We start from the raw sequence: 16,938 nt of genomic DNA on the forward strand, positions 1-16,938 counted from the left end.
ACCTACAACATGCCACACATTCTAAGCATTTTACATGTATTAACTTATTTAATCCAAGCAACAACCCCGTGAAGTGAGTACTATTATAAGCCCGTTTTACGGAGGAGGAAACTGAAGCAGGGTTTTCAGTATCTTTCCTGAGGTAGCACAGTGGGTCTGGGCAGTGGTGGGGTGCACTCTTAGGCAAGCTGGATCTAGGGTGCTTGCTCTTAACCACTAGGCTGCACTGCCTCTGTCAAATGAATGCTGTGAAGCCCACCCAACCTCAGGCCTCTCCAGGGCACCGCACTGGTTCTTTTGAGCCCAGAGGCGGCTCCTAAATCTGTGGTCTTTGCAAAACTCCAGGGCTGCTTTCCCAGAGCGGAGCTTCACGCTCCCCCTCAGTAGAATAGGGAGATGGAGCTTCCTGCCCCCCTGGGGTTCTCCTAAAGGTTTAATAAAGCAATGGTGGCAAAGTGCTTTATATATATATATATATATTTGTGTGTGTGTGTCTGTGTGTGAGGAAGATCAGCCCTGAGCTAACATCCAATGCCAATCCTCCTGTTTTTTGCTGAGGAAGACCGGCTCTGAGCTAACATCTGTGCCCATCTTCCTCTACTTTATGTGAGACACTGTCCCAGCATGGCTTGACAAGCAGTGCGCCTGTGCACGCCCGGTTCCGAACCTGAGAACCCAGTGCCGCTGAATCGGAGCGCGTGCACTTACCTGCTGTGCCACCGGGCAGGACCCCAAAGCGCTTTATAAACGGGGAAGCACCCAGGAAACTGTCACGGTTTGCTCTTTCTCCTTGGAACCATCCTGAGAGGGAAGGATGTTCTTGCTTGCCATTTCACAGATGGGGAAACTGAGGCTCAGAAAAGCAAAATGCTTTTCCCAAGGTGATAGGGAGAGTCGGAGGCAGGTGTCCTCGCTCAAACTTCGGGCACGGGGCGGGAGGGGAGGGAGTGGAGACCAGACACCCCTAGAGGGCGGGAGAGGCGAGGGGTGCCGGGGCGGAGCGAAAGGGAGGGGCCGGGGCGGGGCGCGCTCGGCGGTGACCCCGAGGGGCGGGGCGCGGCGGATGGTGCAATCCCCGGCCTGAGGGCATCCGGAGGCGGCTGATTAGCTCAGGTTTACATCACCCGGGCCGGAGCAGGAGCCCGGCGCCTGGCGTCCCCGAGACACTCGCAGCGGAAGCGCCGGCGGCTCCGCACGCGTCCGGCTGCTGGGGCCGGGACAGCGCTCCGTCGGGATCCCGAGCTCGGCACACCGGACTGACCCCGGGCCACCTGGGGGCCCCGGCGACTCTGAGCTTGAGCGGCGGCAGGACCCCCGCGCACGCGGGAGCAAGGTACCCGGTGGGGACAGGAGAGAGGACGGAGATGGGCGGAGGGGGACCGGGAGCCTCTGGGCGGCTGCGGGTTGCTGCGTGTTACACACACGCGTGCACACACAACTTTTAACAAACCCCGCCGTCCAGGGCGCGACCTGGGCTGAGTGTTGCCGTCGCGTCTCAGGTGACACGGCCCGGCAGGGCGTGGGGTCGCCCGAGTGTGGCCGACTCGGGCTGGGCCGAGGGTGCGCTGCCGTGGGGAGTGGCAGCTGTGTCCCGGGGGCAGAGGGGACCGGGGACTGAGGTGTCCGGGTGTCGCCCCGAGAGGGGTGTGCGGTTGTCTGTGTTTTGTGTGAGTGTGAGGCGGGGGAGTTGTGTCGTTTGGTGCGGGAGGTCGGGGGGCGCCTGTGTGGGGCATTGCGGGACTGCGTGTAGGGTCTGTGTCACTGTGGGGGCGTGCCTGTGGGGATCAGCGGGTGTCCACGTGACCCTGTGGGGTCTGGGCGGGGATGGTCTCGGGCGTCTGTGTCTTCGTGGACTGTGCGAGCTGTGGGGAAGGTTGGGCACCTGGTGGCAGGTGTTGGCTGTGCGGGGACACGGCCGGGAAGGGCTGGGGTGCCGGAGGGGGCGGGGCGGGGAGGGGGGTGGGGGGGTGCACGGCGAGTGGGAGCGAGGATGCAGCGCGGGATGCGGGGCCCGAGGGCGGTGCGGCTTCGGGTTTGCACGTTGTATTGTGCGCGCGTGTATTTGTTCCTGCCAATGGTGTGCATTGTACCTGCAGACTCGGGCGTGTGGGGGCGAGGGCCCAGGTCCGCCCCTTCTCCCAGCCTGGAGCCCAGCCTCCTTCCCTTTGCCTCACTGCCCCCACCCCTCTCGGTTTCCGCCGAACCTTCTGCCCGGGACACCCGCGGCCGCCGCTTCAGCTCCCACCGGAGGGGCCTGGCTGCGGAAGGCGCGGGGAGGGTGCTAACTGCCTTCCCCGGGGTTGGGGGGGCGTGTCAGACTGTGCGTATGGCCTCGTTGGTATCAATCCTGCAGTCCTGAGTGTGATAGTGGGGAGAGCTGTGTGTGTGCCTGTGCACTTGCCCTGGAGGGCGAGGTGTGTGTCACGTAATGATATGTCCCTCTCTGCCCTGGATGTGCGCGTGGGCTGGCTGGCTTGGACAAAGTGTCTTTTTGAGGGGCGTGAGTACACCTGTCTGCCCTGGGTTGTGTGTGTGTTTGGTATGGCTCACTCTCATTCCCCGGAGGTGTCAGGGAACAGCAAGAGGTAGATATTGGGGGCTGCCTCCGTCCTACAGCAGAGATTCTAGTCCTGCAGTGTGGCCTTGCTCATCTACAGCCTCAGTTACTCCACCTGTCCAGTGGAGCTTATCTCAGACCCAGCAGCCTCTGGGCATGGATGGGGCCAAGCAGCCTGAGTGCTGGTGTGGCTCCCAGAGGGCCCCTCCAGGGAGTCTCGTGCTTCCAGGGCACAAAGCATCCACACAGCCAGGTATCATCCTGTGTGACTCTCAGAACAGCCCTGGAGGTAAAGAGTCATCCTAGCCTCACCCCAGGGAGATTCCTGAGCCTTTCAAGGGTAGCACTGTAGCATCTTCAGCTACGAATAATAATAATAATAGTAACGGACCAACAGTAGTGACCATTTTCTGACACCTACCCTACAAAAGGCCACTCTAGTTTATTTGTGTTTTCATTTCATCATCAGAAAAATCCTATGGGCTTTGCATCCTGTTCCCACTTTACAGATGAGGGAACTGAGGCTCAGGGAGGTTGAAGAGCTTGCCCAGGACTACCCAGCCAGGAAGGATCTGAGCCAGGATTAGAACCCAGGAATATCTGACTGCAGCCACCCCTGATTGCATTCTTACCAAGATGGGATTATGGCCTTTCACTCGGGGTGGGGGTGGGGGTGGGAGTGGGGATTCCCTCTCTTCCTCCCAGGCCAGCCCAGACATTTGGGAGCAGCGTGATTGGAGAGGTGGGCCTCAGTGTGAGAACCGACTGAGTCATGTTTCCCTGTTAATCCTGCCTGGGACTGTTGGGAAGGTCTCACCTGGGCGGAAGTCCATCTCCCTCTGACTCCTCTTCCCTGGGCTCCGTGTCCCTCATTTGGAGCCTGAATGGGTGGGCAGATGGGTCCTGGAGAGAACTTTTCTGCCCAGACATGCCATTGCCCTCTCCTCCACCCACCACACACGGTGACACAGCTGCATGGGGGGTGGCTTCCCCCACAGTTGAATGAATGAATTTGGGGGCCTTTGACAGACCCTCCCCTCCCCGCCTCACCTCTCACCTGAGGGGGAAGCTGAGCTGGCTGGGGGACTGACTTCGCCTGTGGTCCCTGTGATTCCGGGAGCTCTTGAGCCGTCAGGCAATAGTAGATAAAATTCACATTTGAAAAAAAGAAATACACTCTGATCTGAAATACTCAAGCAGTAAATGAATGCAGGATCTTTACCTTACAATACTGAAATTGAAAATTCCCTTGCCTCCCTACCAAATCCCTTCCTCCCCTGGGGGCCTCCAGTTTAGTCTGGGTCCTTCCAGACCTTTCCCTGTGCATTCACACACCGACATATACACAAACATGGAGATACATCATTTTATATGCTGATGGGGTTTTTACATAAATGAGATCATCTTGGGTGTGTTGTTCAGCAGCCTGCTTTTTTCACTTGACAATATATCCGTTCCAGAGCGTACATTCACATGTACATTCACGGCCTACCTCATTCATTCATCACCCCTCATCATCCTTACTCCCTCCTTCCCTCCCTCCTTCGACCCCTCCCTCCCCTTCACGGCTCATAGCCTCCTACACTATGACACTCAACAGATATAATGCAAAGTCTTTCTTCCTCCCTGTCACAACCACTAAGTCTCTCTCTCCGCTTTACCTTTTTTTCTGTTTTCACTTAACAGTTCACTTTGGAGATCTTTCCAATCAGCACATAAAGAGTTTCCTCAATCTTTTGAATGGCTACAATTGTTCCCTGTATGGATGAAATATAATTTATTTAACCAGTCCCCTAAGGATGGACGTTAAATTGTTTCTATCACATGGGCTGCAGGAATAACCTTGTACTTGCATGGTTACATCAGTGTATAGAGAGCTTCCCAGTCCTTTCTCAGAGCTGTATAGTATTCCACTGTATGGCTGTACCATGGTATTTAACCAGCCTCCCACTGCTGGACACTTGGGAGTGTTTCCTGCCTTTTGCTATTAGACACAAGGCTCTGATGAGCAACCTTTCACATATTTAATTTTTTGGTGAGCATTTTAGTTGGAAGATAAATTCCCAGAAGTGGGACACCCAATTAGGGCTATGTGCACTTGTCAGTTTAATACACACTACAAATCATCCTCTGTAATTGGCTGGGCCAATGTACCCTCCCACCAGCAGGGGAAGAGAGGGCTGCCAAACAGCCTCACTTGAGTGCCTTCCTCTCCTTCTTTCTAGATGCGAGCCACTCCTCTGGCTGCTCCTGCAGCTGCCCCCTCCAGGAAGAAGCGGTTGGAGTTGGACGACAACCTAGACACTGAGGCTCCCACCCGGAAACAAGCTCGAAGTGGGCCCCCGCCCAGGCTGCCCCCCTGCCCACTGCCCCTGAGCCCACCCCCTGCTCCACTCCGTGCCCCTGCTGTGACCACCGCCTCCCGGCTTGGGCCCTATGTCCTCCTGGAGCCTGAGGAGGGCGGCCAGGCCTACCGGGCCCTGCACCGCCCCACAGGAGCCGAGTACACCTGCAAGGTACCTGCCCTGGGGGCCACTCTCCACCAGCGTCACAGGGGGCCTGAGAAGGGTCTTGGTTGCAGAGGATTGCCAGGGACTGGGGGGTCTTTATATTAATTTATTCCTGTGTTTACTGGGGAAGCAGCCCGTGAGCCCCCAGCTCTCTGTCAAGCTCCAGGCTGGGGCTGGGCTGAGACAGGGGTAAACCAGACAGTCCCAGCCCTGGGGGAATTCACAGTGTAGGCCCCATAGTGTGATAAACGGGGTGGTGCTGAGGGGCCCTGAGAGCACAGGGGAGAAGCCTCTACTGTAGTTCAGGGGGGAGCCAGAAAAGGCTGAGCAGGAGTTAGCCAGGGAGAAGTGGGAGAAGGCAGGTCCAGGCCGGGGAAACAGCTGTGCAGAGGCCCAGCGGAGTGACAGCTGGGTCCCCTTGGGAGTGCACAGAGAGGCAGAAGGACTTAAGCCTCCACCTGGGAGCAGCAGCAGCTGTCTCCAGCTCCTGCTGGGTGGGGGTGGGGAGGCAGAGGGACAGATGTGGGCACATCGTCCAGCCACCAGCTTCACCTGGGCTCCCTGCGTGCTTGACCCCAGGTGCTCTAAGGGACCCCTGAACTCTGGGTCCCCTTCCTGCAGCATCGCAGATTCTTTTCTGTTCCCACTGGGGAGGGAGGTCCACGCTGAGAGGAATGACCCAAGCCAGCTCGGACAAGAAGCGTCACACTTTCACATGGCCCCCATTATTCAGCAACATTTAGGGGAGTCTGCTGGGGTGCGCTGGTCCCCACACCAGCGTGAACCGCAGGGGCTGACCCGCCATTTCCACATTGCCTAGGGTTTTCTGGTCAGAGCGTAGAAGGAGCAAGATCGTGTCTTTGTAGATTATCGCCTTATTCATTAATTCCACACACCTTCAGTGAGCACCTGTATGCGCCATGCAGCACGCTGTCGTTCAAAAACAGACAAAATTCTGCTCTCATCAAGCTGACATTCTAGCGGGGGACACGAACAATAAACAAGTGAATAAGTAAAATATAAGTCAGGTAATCGTAAGTGCTGCGGAGGAAAAGCTAGGAGCTGGGAGAGAGGGGAAGGGGGGTAGTGGGGGCAGGTGATCTTAGCTGGGGACAGCCGGGACGACCTCTCTGAGAAGGTGACATTGCAGCAGTGACTTGCATGAATTGAGGGAGCCAGCCCTGTGCGTGTCCAGGCAGCAGGAACAGCCAGTGCAAATGCACAGAGGCAGTAATGCGCTTGCCCTAAATTTTAAAAAAGTCTCTGTTTTTGGATTATTTCCTCCATGCCACCACAACTTTTTTTTTTTTAGACATATGCTTACACTTTTTTCCCCATGGATTACATATGTCTATGCTTTATTTATTTTTATTTTCTGTGCGGCATAGACAAAATAACATGCAAAAGGTTTAAAGTCAGATGAGCCAAAGCGAGCACACCAGCTTTGCCGCCATATGGCTTGCAACAACTCACCTTCCTCCTCTGAGCATCCTCTCAGGGCTATGGTGAGGTTTCCGTCTAATGTCCCTAAAGACCCTAGCACATTTCTCCAGGACCCCACCCTCACCATGGCCCCTCTGCCCTCCCCCACCCTATTCCAGCCATACTGGTATTTGGCTGGGTTTCTAGTGCAGCTCAAGCTCTTTCTTGCCGCAGGGCCTTTGCACTGCCTGTGCCCCCCAACTGGAAAGCTTATCCCATGGGCATCTCTGAATCATTCAGGTCACTTCCCCAGAGTCCCTTCTGGACCACACTTTCTAAAATGGGTGCCCCCTTCCAGAATATTCTCTATTTCATCATCCTTCTAAAGAGTTGGTTGTGACTCTTTCCAAGGCCAGCCGGGGGTGGCTCCACGGCTCCCCCCTCTGCTCACGCCATGCTCCGCCCCCAGGTGTACCCGGTCTGCGACGCCCTGACGGTGCTGGAGCCCTACTCGCGGCTGCCCCCCCACGCGCACGTGGCCCGGCCCGCCGAGGTCCTGGCGGGCACGCGCCACCTCTACGCCTTTTTCCCGCGGCCGCACGGGGACATGCACAGCCTGGTGCGCCGCCGCCGCCGCCTCCCGGAGCCCGAGGCCGCCGCGCTCTTCCGCCAGATGGCGGCCGCCCTGGCGCACTGTCACCAGCACGGGCTAGTCGTGAGAGACCTCAAGCTGCGTCGCTTCGTCTTCACCGACTGTGAGAGGTGAGTGTGGCCGCAGAGACCTCACCCCCAGACACAGCCCAGAGTGGGCCCTAGTGGGAAACTGAGGTTCAGGAAGGCGAAGGAACTTACCCCAAAGGTGGAGAAGCCTGGGCTAGCACCGCCGCCTAGTTCGCCGGAAAAGGTCACTCCGCCCTATCGGAACCCCCTGCGATGGAGCGTAGCCTCGGTCATAATCGTAATGGCTGACGGTGGTGAAGAGCAGAGCTGCCCTGTCTGCGGTGGCCGGCATCCTTGCACATATGCGGGAGGCACTGTTATTATTGTCCCCACGCGGCAGGTGAGGAAACTGAGGCCCAGAGAGGCCAAGTAGCGCCCAAGACCCCGCGGCTACATGAATAGTAGAGCTGGGATTTCCACCCAGACGGGACTGCAGAGCCGGAGCCTAATTCACTCTGAGCTTGAGAGGCTGGAGGCTGGCTGGGCTTGGCCACTGACTCTGGGTGACCCGGTGTCTCTGGACCTCAGTTTCCCCGTTGGTGGGGGAGAGGGCTGGCTTGTCAAGATGTTTCCAGGCTTCAGGGCCACAGACAGCAGCCAAAACAGGCCCTGAGGTTCCCCACATGGGAACTTTTCCTGTGAAACTGAGAATCAGTGATTTTTGGAAGGGGAACAGACAGGGACCCGACATCCTGCCCCTCCCTAGACCCCTCGTGTGACCAGGATGTGTCAGGGAACACACCAAGCCACCAGGTCCACATGAACACCCATCAGGAGCATCGATTCCATGTCAAGACTTTTTTAGGGTGGGAGGAAGGTGACCCCATGGCACTTTTTAAAACTTTTTATATTGAAATACTTTTAGACTTTGAGGAAAGTTGCAAAAATAGTCCAAAGAACTCACATATGTCCTCCACCCAGTCTCCCTTCATGTTAACGTCTCACATAACCACAGTACAACTATCCGCACTCAGCGATTAACCTTGGTCTGGTACCGCTAACTAAACCACAGATCGATTCAGCTTTCGATAGTGTCCCACTAACGTCCTTCTTGTGGCCGGGAGCCCATCCAGGAATCCGTCGTCATGTCTCCAGTCCCAGATGGTTCCTCTGTCTTTCCTCGTCTTTCTCGACCTGGACACTTTTGAAGAGTGCCAGTTGGTTAGTTTGCAGAACACCCTCAATTTGGATTTGACTACGTTTTTCTCACGGTTAGACTGAAGTTATGCATTTTTGGCAACAAAACCCCAGAAATGAGAGGCCCCTCTGAGTACATGGTATCAGGAGATACCTGATGTTGACCGTATTACTGTGATGTCAACCTCGATCCCGTGGCTCAGGTGGAGTCTGCCAAGTTTCTCCACTGTAAGCTTCCTAATTTACCCTTCGTAATTAATAAATACCTTGGGTAATACCTCATAATTAATAAGTCCCTTGAGCTACTTTGAAGTTATGCATGTAAATACCCTGGTTGTCCTCAGACCTTCCTGCACTGATTTCAGCAGCCATCCATTTTGCCTGGAGCAGTTATTACTATGACATTTGCCTAAGGGTGATTTTCTATTTCTTTATTTCCTTCTGTATTTTATACTAAAAGGAACACGCCTTTAGTAAGAAGTAGAATATAAAATGTATAATGATTTTTAAGCTAGTGCACAACTTCCAATAATTTTGAGCTTAGGGTGAGGACAAAACCCCAGACCTCCCAGAGGTGAGAGAATGCTTCCTTCTCTTTTCAAGGCAATAGTTTGAGAAACACTGTGGGTAGAAGAGTGACAGTGGAGTCAGACAGACCCGGGTTCGAATCCTGTCTCTACTTTTTACCTGCTCTTTGCCTTGAACACTGGCTTCACCTGCCTGAGCCTTGATTTCCTCATCTGTAAAATGGACCAAGAATGCTGACACCTCCCCCACCACACACACACACACCTTTTCTGTAATTCACAGGATTGGTCAGTGTTTGTGAAATGCCGCAGGCACCCAGGAAGTGGTGCCATGGGAATAAGATTGACAGCAGTGGGAATAGGGTGGTTATTATTAAAGTACCCTAGAGGCCTCCGGGGGAGTTGTTTAAAGCAGAAGTTGCAAATGGCAGGCTACACACACATTTTTATTTTTGCTCCACATACGTTTTCATTTGCTTTTAATTGAAATTGGTTGCCAACATTTCAAAAACTGGGACTTTTTCATTAAAATATGATTTCTGGCTTCTCTTGGGAAAAAATGGGACTGTGGAGCCACCTTGGGAAATACCTGAGTGGTTCATAGCACTGGCTGTGTGTCGCTGAGAGCCAGGGTTCACGTCCCAGCCCTGCGCCCTGTGGCTGTAGAATGGTGTCCTCCCCACGGGTTGTTCGAGGGTAAAATGAAGTGCGCCAGGTAAGGAGCCTGGCTCTGGGGCAGGTGCACCGCGGGCGCTCCATGAAGACTCACTGTCATGTTGTCAGTGGTGCCTTTTTTTTTTTGTGAGGAAGATCAGCCCTGAGCTAACATCCATGCCAATCCTCCTCTTTTTGCTGAGGAAGACTGGCCCTGGGCTAACATCCGCCGCAGCGTGGCCTGACAAGCAGTGCATCAGTCCGCGCCCGGGATCCAAACCCGGGCCGCCAGCAGCAGAGCACGCACACTCAACTGGCACCACTGTGGCCGGCCCCATAGTGCTGCCCTTTTTAGGCAAGGTTTGTGCTGAGATGTTGGCACAGTCCGCACTTCTCTTATTTTATTACCTGCCTGGACCCTAAGTTTGCATCTGGTTTAAGAGAAGCTTAGTGCCCTCAGCCCCCTCAGCCCCCTGCTCGAGGGACTGTTAGGAAGTGTGTTCCTCTCAGAGTCCTAGTTCAAATTTAATTGCTCTGTGACCTTGAGAAAGGACTTAACCTCTCTGAGCCTGGGCTTCCAATCATCCAGCCTCACAGGACTGGCTCATATCTGCCAAATGCCAGCAGGCACTTGGGAAGTGGGTGCCATTCAGGGTGACAGTGTGGGATGGTGGCATGGGAGTCCCACTAGGAGCTGACCCCTCTGTCTCTCTCCCACCACAGGACGAAGCTGGTGCTGGAGAACCTGGAGGACGCCTGCGTGCTGACTGGGCCGGATGACTCCCTGTGGGACAAGCACGCGTGCCCGGCCTACGTGAGCCCCGAGATCCTCAGCTCACGGGCATCCTACTCAGGCAAGTCGGCGGATGTCTGGAGCCTGGGCGTGGCGCTCTTCACCATGCTGGCCGGCCGCTACCCCTTCCAGGACTCAGAGCCCGCCCTGCTCTTTGGCAAGATCCGCCGTGGGGCCTTCGCCCTGCCTGAGGGCCTCTCGGCCCCCGCCCGCTGCCTGGTCCGCTGCCTCCTTCGACGGGAGCCGGCTGAGAGGCTCACAGCCACGGGCATCCTGCTGCACCCCTGGCTGCGGGAGAACCCGGTCCCGTCAGTCCCATCCCGATCCCACCTGTGGAAGGCTGACCAGGTGGTCCCCAATGGACCAGGGCTGGAGGAGGCCGAGGAAGAGGAGGGAGAGAGAGAAGTGGGTCTGTATGGCTAGGGCTATCCCACCAGACACTGAGCTGCAAACAGTGGATGGAGTTTGGGTGTCTCCAAGCTCTCTCCTGCCTCTTTGAACTGAGCCAGACCTTAAGTGCCTTCTAGGGGGAGGGAGAAAGGAGGAGGCATGTGTGGAGTGTGCTGTATGCACCCCTCTGTGGTTCCGCACACCTGTGCACACGGGCTTGTGCATTCAAAAAGTCTTTCTTGGGGGCTCACTGAGGGCCAGGCCCTACTCTAGGTGCTGGGAATGTAGCTGTGAATAAACGAGACAAAACTCCTGCTCATGGAGCTGACAACACTTTTCCACGCCCACAGGTCAGTTTCCACGCTGGGCACACTTAGTGCAGGTTCGATATCCACTCGTGCTGGCCCCCAGGCACCTCTGTCATGGGACAGTCCCCTTCACAAACAACCCAGCTGCCTTTGTATCTTGCACCTTTCAGAGAAAGGGAAGCATCTCTGTGCCAAAGGCTCCAGGCCTCTCCCCAGCAACATAGGACTCCAGAGCCCAGGCCATGCTGGGAATTGTGCTCCCAGCAGCTCTGTCCTCTTGGTCAAGGGATTCTCTGTCCAGGCCTTAGCCAAGGATTGGGGCTGGAAGATCAAGAGTGGAAACTATGAGGCTGGTCCTCATCTAACTCTAGGAATGGTTTGGAATGAGGGGCCTGTCCACCTCAGTGGCCCCTGACCTGAGCACCAGTTGGGCAACAGGATCAGGCAGAGTCTGCCCGCTGGCCTCCTGGAAAGTCCCAAGCCCTGTTCTGGGGATACTTGGGGTCCGGGACCCCACATTGTTAGTATGGGTTTTTGATGCCACGAGTATATATTTCTATCTTGTGCCTAATAAAGGAGTTGTGAAATATTTTTATCTCTCTTGGACATTTCTTCTCTCCTCTCCTCCCTATCTCTTATCAGTTTTCCCTGCCTCCAAAACCAGCCCCATGGGGAAAGGCCAGAGGCCTTGTATCTCGACCTCAGCTGAGTGGTTGTGAGAACAGAAGACCCAGCAGGTCTTCCCACAGTCTCTCTGTTCCTTCTGGAAACAGTGGTGTTTCAGGGTATTTTTTGGCTGCAAGTAACTAAAACCCTGAGTCAAAGTGGCTTAAAAAAGAAGGAAATGTATTTCACACAGAGCAAGAAGTCAACAGGCAGGGTGGGCTTCAGGGCTGATTGATTCAGCTCTCAGAGCTGTTAGCAAGGACCCTGGCTCCCCAGGCTCATTCTGTCTCTCTGCTCTGTTGTCCCAGGTGACTGCTGGCACAATGGCTACAGCAGTCCCAGGTGCCACATTAGAAGATCTGTGACCAGAGGAAGAAGGAGGGTGGCATTGTAGTACTTGAGAACTCAGCACTCTGGGGTCCGGCTGCCTGGAATTAAATCCTGCCTCTAGTATTCACTAGCTGTTTGACCTTCTGCAAGTTTCTCACACACTCCATGCCTCACATTCTTCATCTGTAAAATGAGGGATAATAGTACCTAACTCATGAGAACTGCATAAGTTATTTTATGTAAAGCACTTAGAATCAACAGTGCTGGCATAACAAGCCCTCGTAAGAGTTAGTTGTTGCTATCCCCATAGCTCTTTCTTGGGATGTGGAAAGCTTTCCCAGAAGCACTCCTAACAGACTTTCTCACATATCTCATTGGCAGAACTGGGTCACATGCCCTTTCCTGACCAGTCACCATCAAGGGAAATGCAGTTACACTGATTAATCATGCCAATCCTCCAGCTGTAGGTGGGGACAGCCTCCTTGAGGCTCATGCTACCTGTGTGGGGGGGAGTGATACTTGAACAAAATCAAATTCAGAGAGGGAGGAGGTAGTGGGAGAAAGCACAAGGAGAATTGAGATGCCCTGGTCAGTAGCCCACTAACTGCAGACACTTGAGGGAGGCTGTCCTAGATCATCCAGCCACCAGGCGACCCTCCAGCTGACTGCAAATGCAGAGGTCAGTCAGGCTGGCCCAGACCAGAAGAGTTGCCCAACTGACCCACAGAATCATGAGCTAAGTAACAGGATTGTTGTTTTAAGCCACTAAGTTTTGGGGTGTTTTGTTACACAGCAAACACTAACTGATACAGACAGGGACAAGTCAGCTCATCTCTGTGCACCCAGCATTGCCCAGTACAGGGCCCAGCTGTGTCTAGGGTCTCATGGGGCAGCCCCCAACCTTTCCCTTCTCCCTCCCAGCTTCCAGCAGACCCTGCCCCAGCTCCCTCAAAAGCTGTGTCCTTCCTGGTACTTGTGGATCAAGGGCAGGGGAAGCAAACTCATATAAGATGGGGGCTGCTTGGGCCGGCCCCGTGGCTTAGCGGTTAAGTACGTGCTCTCCACTGCTGGCGGCCCGGATTCGGATCCCGGGCGCGCACCAACGCACCGCTTCTCCGGCCATGCTGAGTCCGCGTCCCACATACAGCAACTAGAAGGATGTGCAGCTATGACATACAACTATCTACTGGGGCTTTGGGGGAAATAAATAAATAAATAAATAAAAATTAAAAAAAAAAAAGATGGGGGCTGCCACGTGGCATGAACTGTGCCCACCCTTCATCTACATTACACAGAGGGACTCGTTTACTCCTCACAACGACCCTATGAGGCAGATACTCTTGTCCTCTTACAGATAAGAAGAATGAGGTTTAGAGAGAGCAGAAGACTTGTCCAAGACCACACAACAGAGGAAAAGACTCACCTGGTTTTGCCTTGAAGCAGGAACTTTTGACAAGGCCACTCGGATGCAGCCACATGAAAACTGCCACATCAAAATGCAAAATCGGGGCGGGCCCCGTGGCTTAGCAGTTAAGTTCGCACGTCCCACTTCGGTGGCCTGGGGTTCACCAGTTCGGATCCTCGGTGCGGACATACTCACCGCTCATCAAGCCATGCTGAGGTGGCATCCCATATAGAAGAGCTATAACTCCACAACTATGCTACACAACTATGTACTGGGGCTTTGGGGATGAAAAAGAAAAAAGAGGAAGATTGGCAACAGATGTTAGTGCAGGGCCAATCTTCCTAAAAAAAAAAAAATGCAAAATCCACTCTCACCAAGTAACGCATGTAGCCACACCCCTGACTGCAATTAGTGGGGACTTTCGTGTTCTATTTATACTCATTTAATGATCATTGTATACGAGTTTTACAATATCAAATATAATACATATATATTACTGGGAAGGAAGGACTGTTAGAAATTTAATTGGGGATTTTTTCCGCAACTGGGAGCTAAACACAAAAGCACACATCGTGGTCTGCCCCATTACTCCTTCACTTAGCAATTCAACAACTATTACAAATGCCAACTATAGGCCAGGCATCAGGCAAGAAAGACACAGACATGCTCCCTGCCCTCAAGGATTCACAGTCTAATAGAGGAGACAGAGGTTAAACAGATAACCACACAAATTAAGAAGTTACTTATATCTGTGGTAAGTTCTTTGTGACAAAGGGGGGCATCACCAAATATGTCATGTGCTCCCCTACATGCCCTGGCCTCCCTTACAGTCACATGACTGGTTCTGACCAATGGTGTATGTGTAGAAGGGAAAAACAGGGGCGGTCACTTCTGGGCTGAAGCAACTGAGAGCTGGTGGGCCTCCATCCCTGTCTTTCCCTTCCACAGCCACCTCGAGGCCAGGCGTTCCCTTAGCTAAGATAGAGGAGGACCACCAGACCCATGGTGGATTTTACTAAGCAAGAAATGAAGCCTCCTGCGCCTAGTCTTTGAGATGTGGAGTTTGTTTGTTGGGCAATGTTAATTACCATGATGAAGGAAAATTTGCTACGAGTGAAAGAAGGTAAATTCTCTCCCCTAGTAACTAGGTTGTATCAGTCTTGGCTGTGTTACAAACTCCAACACTTGGCGGCTCATGATTCTCTGGGTCAGCAGTTTGGGCTGGGCTCAGCTGGGTCGCTCATGTGTTTGTGGGCAGTGGGCTGCTGGGAGGGGGCTGCTGCAGCCTCACTTATGATTGGCAGGTTCTCGGGAGCCTTGGCTGTGATGGCTCATCTCTGCCTCCAACAAGCTTATTGCTGACTCTGCGTGGTGGTCTTGGGGTTTCAAAAAGCAACAAGAGAGGACAGATCCCAATATGCAAGCTGTGTTTGTGTCACATCAGCAAATGTCCCTTTGGCCAAAGCATGTCCCATAGCCAGATTCAGGGGGTAGGGAAATCAATTCTCCCTCTTGATGGGAAGATCTGAAAATAATTTGTGGTCTTTTTTTTTCCTCAATAGACAACATGAGATATACTTGATCAAATAAGTTGACCACTGTGTACCAAAAACCAACCCTGCAGGTTGCACGCCCCTGGACAAATTGCTTGGTGTCTCTGGGTTTTAGACGTTTCGACTCGTCTCTGTGTGGCTAAGTCCTGCCCGTCACTTGAGGCTGGACCTGGAGCCTCTTCTGACCCTTGTCAGAACAGGGTTTCTCAGCTGTGGCTGGTTAGTCCCCCAGGGTGTTTGTTTAAAATGCAGATCCCTGGCCTCTTTCCAGACCTAGAGGGTCACAACACCTGGGATTCTGCATCTTAACAAGCTCCCTGGGTGATGCTACTGAGCAATCGAGTTGGAGAATCTCTGTATTTGGAGAAATCCTGACTCCTTGGGGACTGAGAGCTCATTTCAGCTGCTCTCTGGGCCGGTTTGACCCCAGCCCAGGTGTAAAATGAGTATAAATTCTACCTGCCTGGAGTGCTAGGATGGGCGCACAGGTGTGCGAGGGCTTTATCAGAGGTCAGAATCTGAGCCACCACAACAGCTGTACCAGCTTCACGGGGAAAGACATACAGCCCCCATCTCCTCTTCAGCCTCTCTCCCCTTACTGGCTTTGTGGTTCTTCATAGCCTGTAGCACCACCTGGCAGGACATTCTATATCTGTGTATGTGAGTTTCATAAGGCCAGGGACTATGTTTTCTTTCCAACTGTCTCCCCAGCTCCTAGAACAGTGCCTGGCACACAGAGGTCCTCAATAAATGTTTGTTGAATGAATGAAAACAGTTGCTATGCAGATCCTACATGCCTAGAGCAAAGCCAGGACACTTATTAAAGATGGTTAATGTTTACTGAGCACATACTACGTGCCAGGCATGGCTCTAAGTGCTTTACATGGATTATCTCACTTGACATGTGATAACCAGCCTCTAAGATGGCCCTCGACAATCCTCAACACCTAGTATCCATGTCCTTGTGTAGTTCCCTCCCACCCTGAGCTGGGCTGACCAGTGTAACTGACAGGATATTATGAAAATGATGGAGTATGACCTCTAAGCTAGGCCATAAAATATATTATGGTTTCTTCCTTGCTCTCCTCGATCATCTGCTTTGGGGACTGCAGCTGCCATGTTGCTGGGACACTGAAGTAGCCCTGTGGAGAGGCACAGGTGGCAAGGAACTTAGGCATCCTGCAAATAACCGACTCCAACCAGACACATGAGTGGGCTTTCGTGAAAGTCGAGCCTCCAGCCCCAGTCAAGCCTTCAGATGACTGAAGTCCAGGCAACATCTTAACTACAACCTCATGAGAGACCTTGAGCCAAAACCCCCTAAGAAGCTGCTCCTCTAATCCCAACCCATAGAAACTGTGTGAGATCCACATGGTTATTATTGTTGTAAGCTGCTAAGTATTGGGGTAATCTGTTAGGTATCAATAACCAACAACTGATACAGATCCTCACAACAGTCCTATGAGGGAGGGATGATCATGATCACCACTGTAGAGAGGGGGAAACTGAGGCCTAGAGAGCGGGAATCTCTTGTCCAGGGTCACACAGACAGCACACTGTGGGACTGAACGCAGGTTCGAATGACTGCAGAGTCTACCCACCAGGATGAAGGGTGTCCACAGTGAATGCAGCTCCACCCTTGAAGGGCCAAGGGCAAGACCAGGACACCTGAAAGAATATCTCTGCCCCAGGCACAGAGCTGTGCTTGTGAAAGAGCTGAAGGAACATGACCATCATAAACCCGCAGGGTCAGCAGGAGAAAACAAGGCAACCGGAGTGAGAACCAGCAAAAACAGAAGCGTATTGGGCCAGCCCCATGGCCTAGTGGTTAAGTTCTGCGTGCTCTGCTTCAGCGGCCTGGGTTTGGTTCCCAGGCGTGGACCTACACCACTCATTGGCGGCCATGCTCTGGTGGCAACCCACAAAATAGAGGAAGATTGGCACAGATGTTAGCTCAGGGCGAATC

General features: G+C 53.5%; 1 protein-coding gene across 1 annotated transcript; it reads left to right on the plus strand.

The window, feature by feature from the left end:
• Positions 1-1,119: 1,119 nt before the first annotated feature.
• TRIB3 (tribbles pseudokinase 3) lies at positions 1,120-11,716 on the plus strand. The gene is made up of 4 exons (XM_004433859.3): positions 1,120-1,333; positions 4,783-5,073; positions 6,959-7,251; positions 10,251-11,716. The coding sequence occupies exons 2-4, from the start codon at positions 4,783-4,785 to the stop codon at positions 10,741-10,743; spliced, it is 1,077 nt and encodes a 358-aa protein (XP_004433916.2). The 5' UTR covers positions 1,120-1,333; the 3' UTR covers positions 10,744-11,716.
• The last annotated feature ends 5,222 nt before the right edge of the window (positions 11,717-16,938 follow it).

Source organism: Ceratotherium simum, chromosome 21 (assembly GCF_057802395.1).
Source record: "Ceratotherium simum simum isolate JZ-2026a chromosome 21, ASM5780239v1, whole genome shotgun sequence".
NCBI lineage: Eukaryota > Metazoa > Chordata > Mammalia > Perissodactyla > Rhinocerotidae > Ceratotherium > Ceratotherium simum.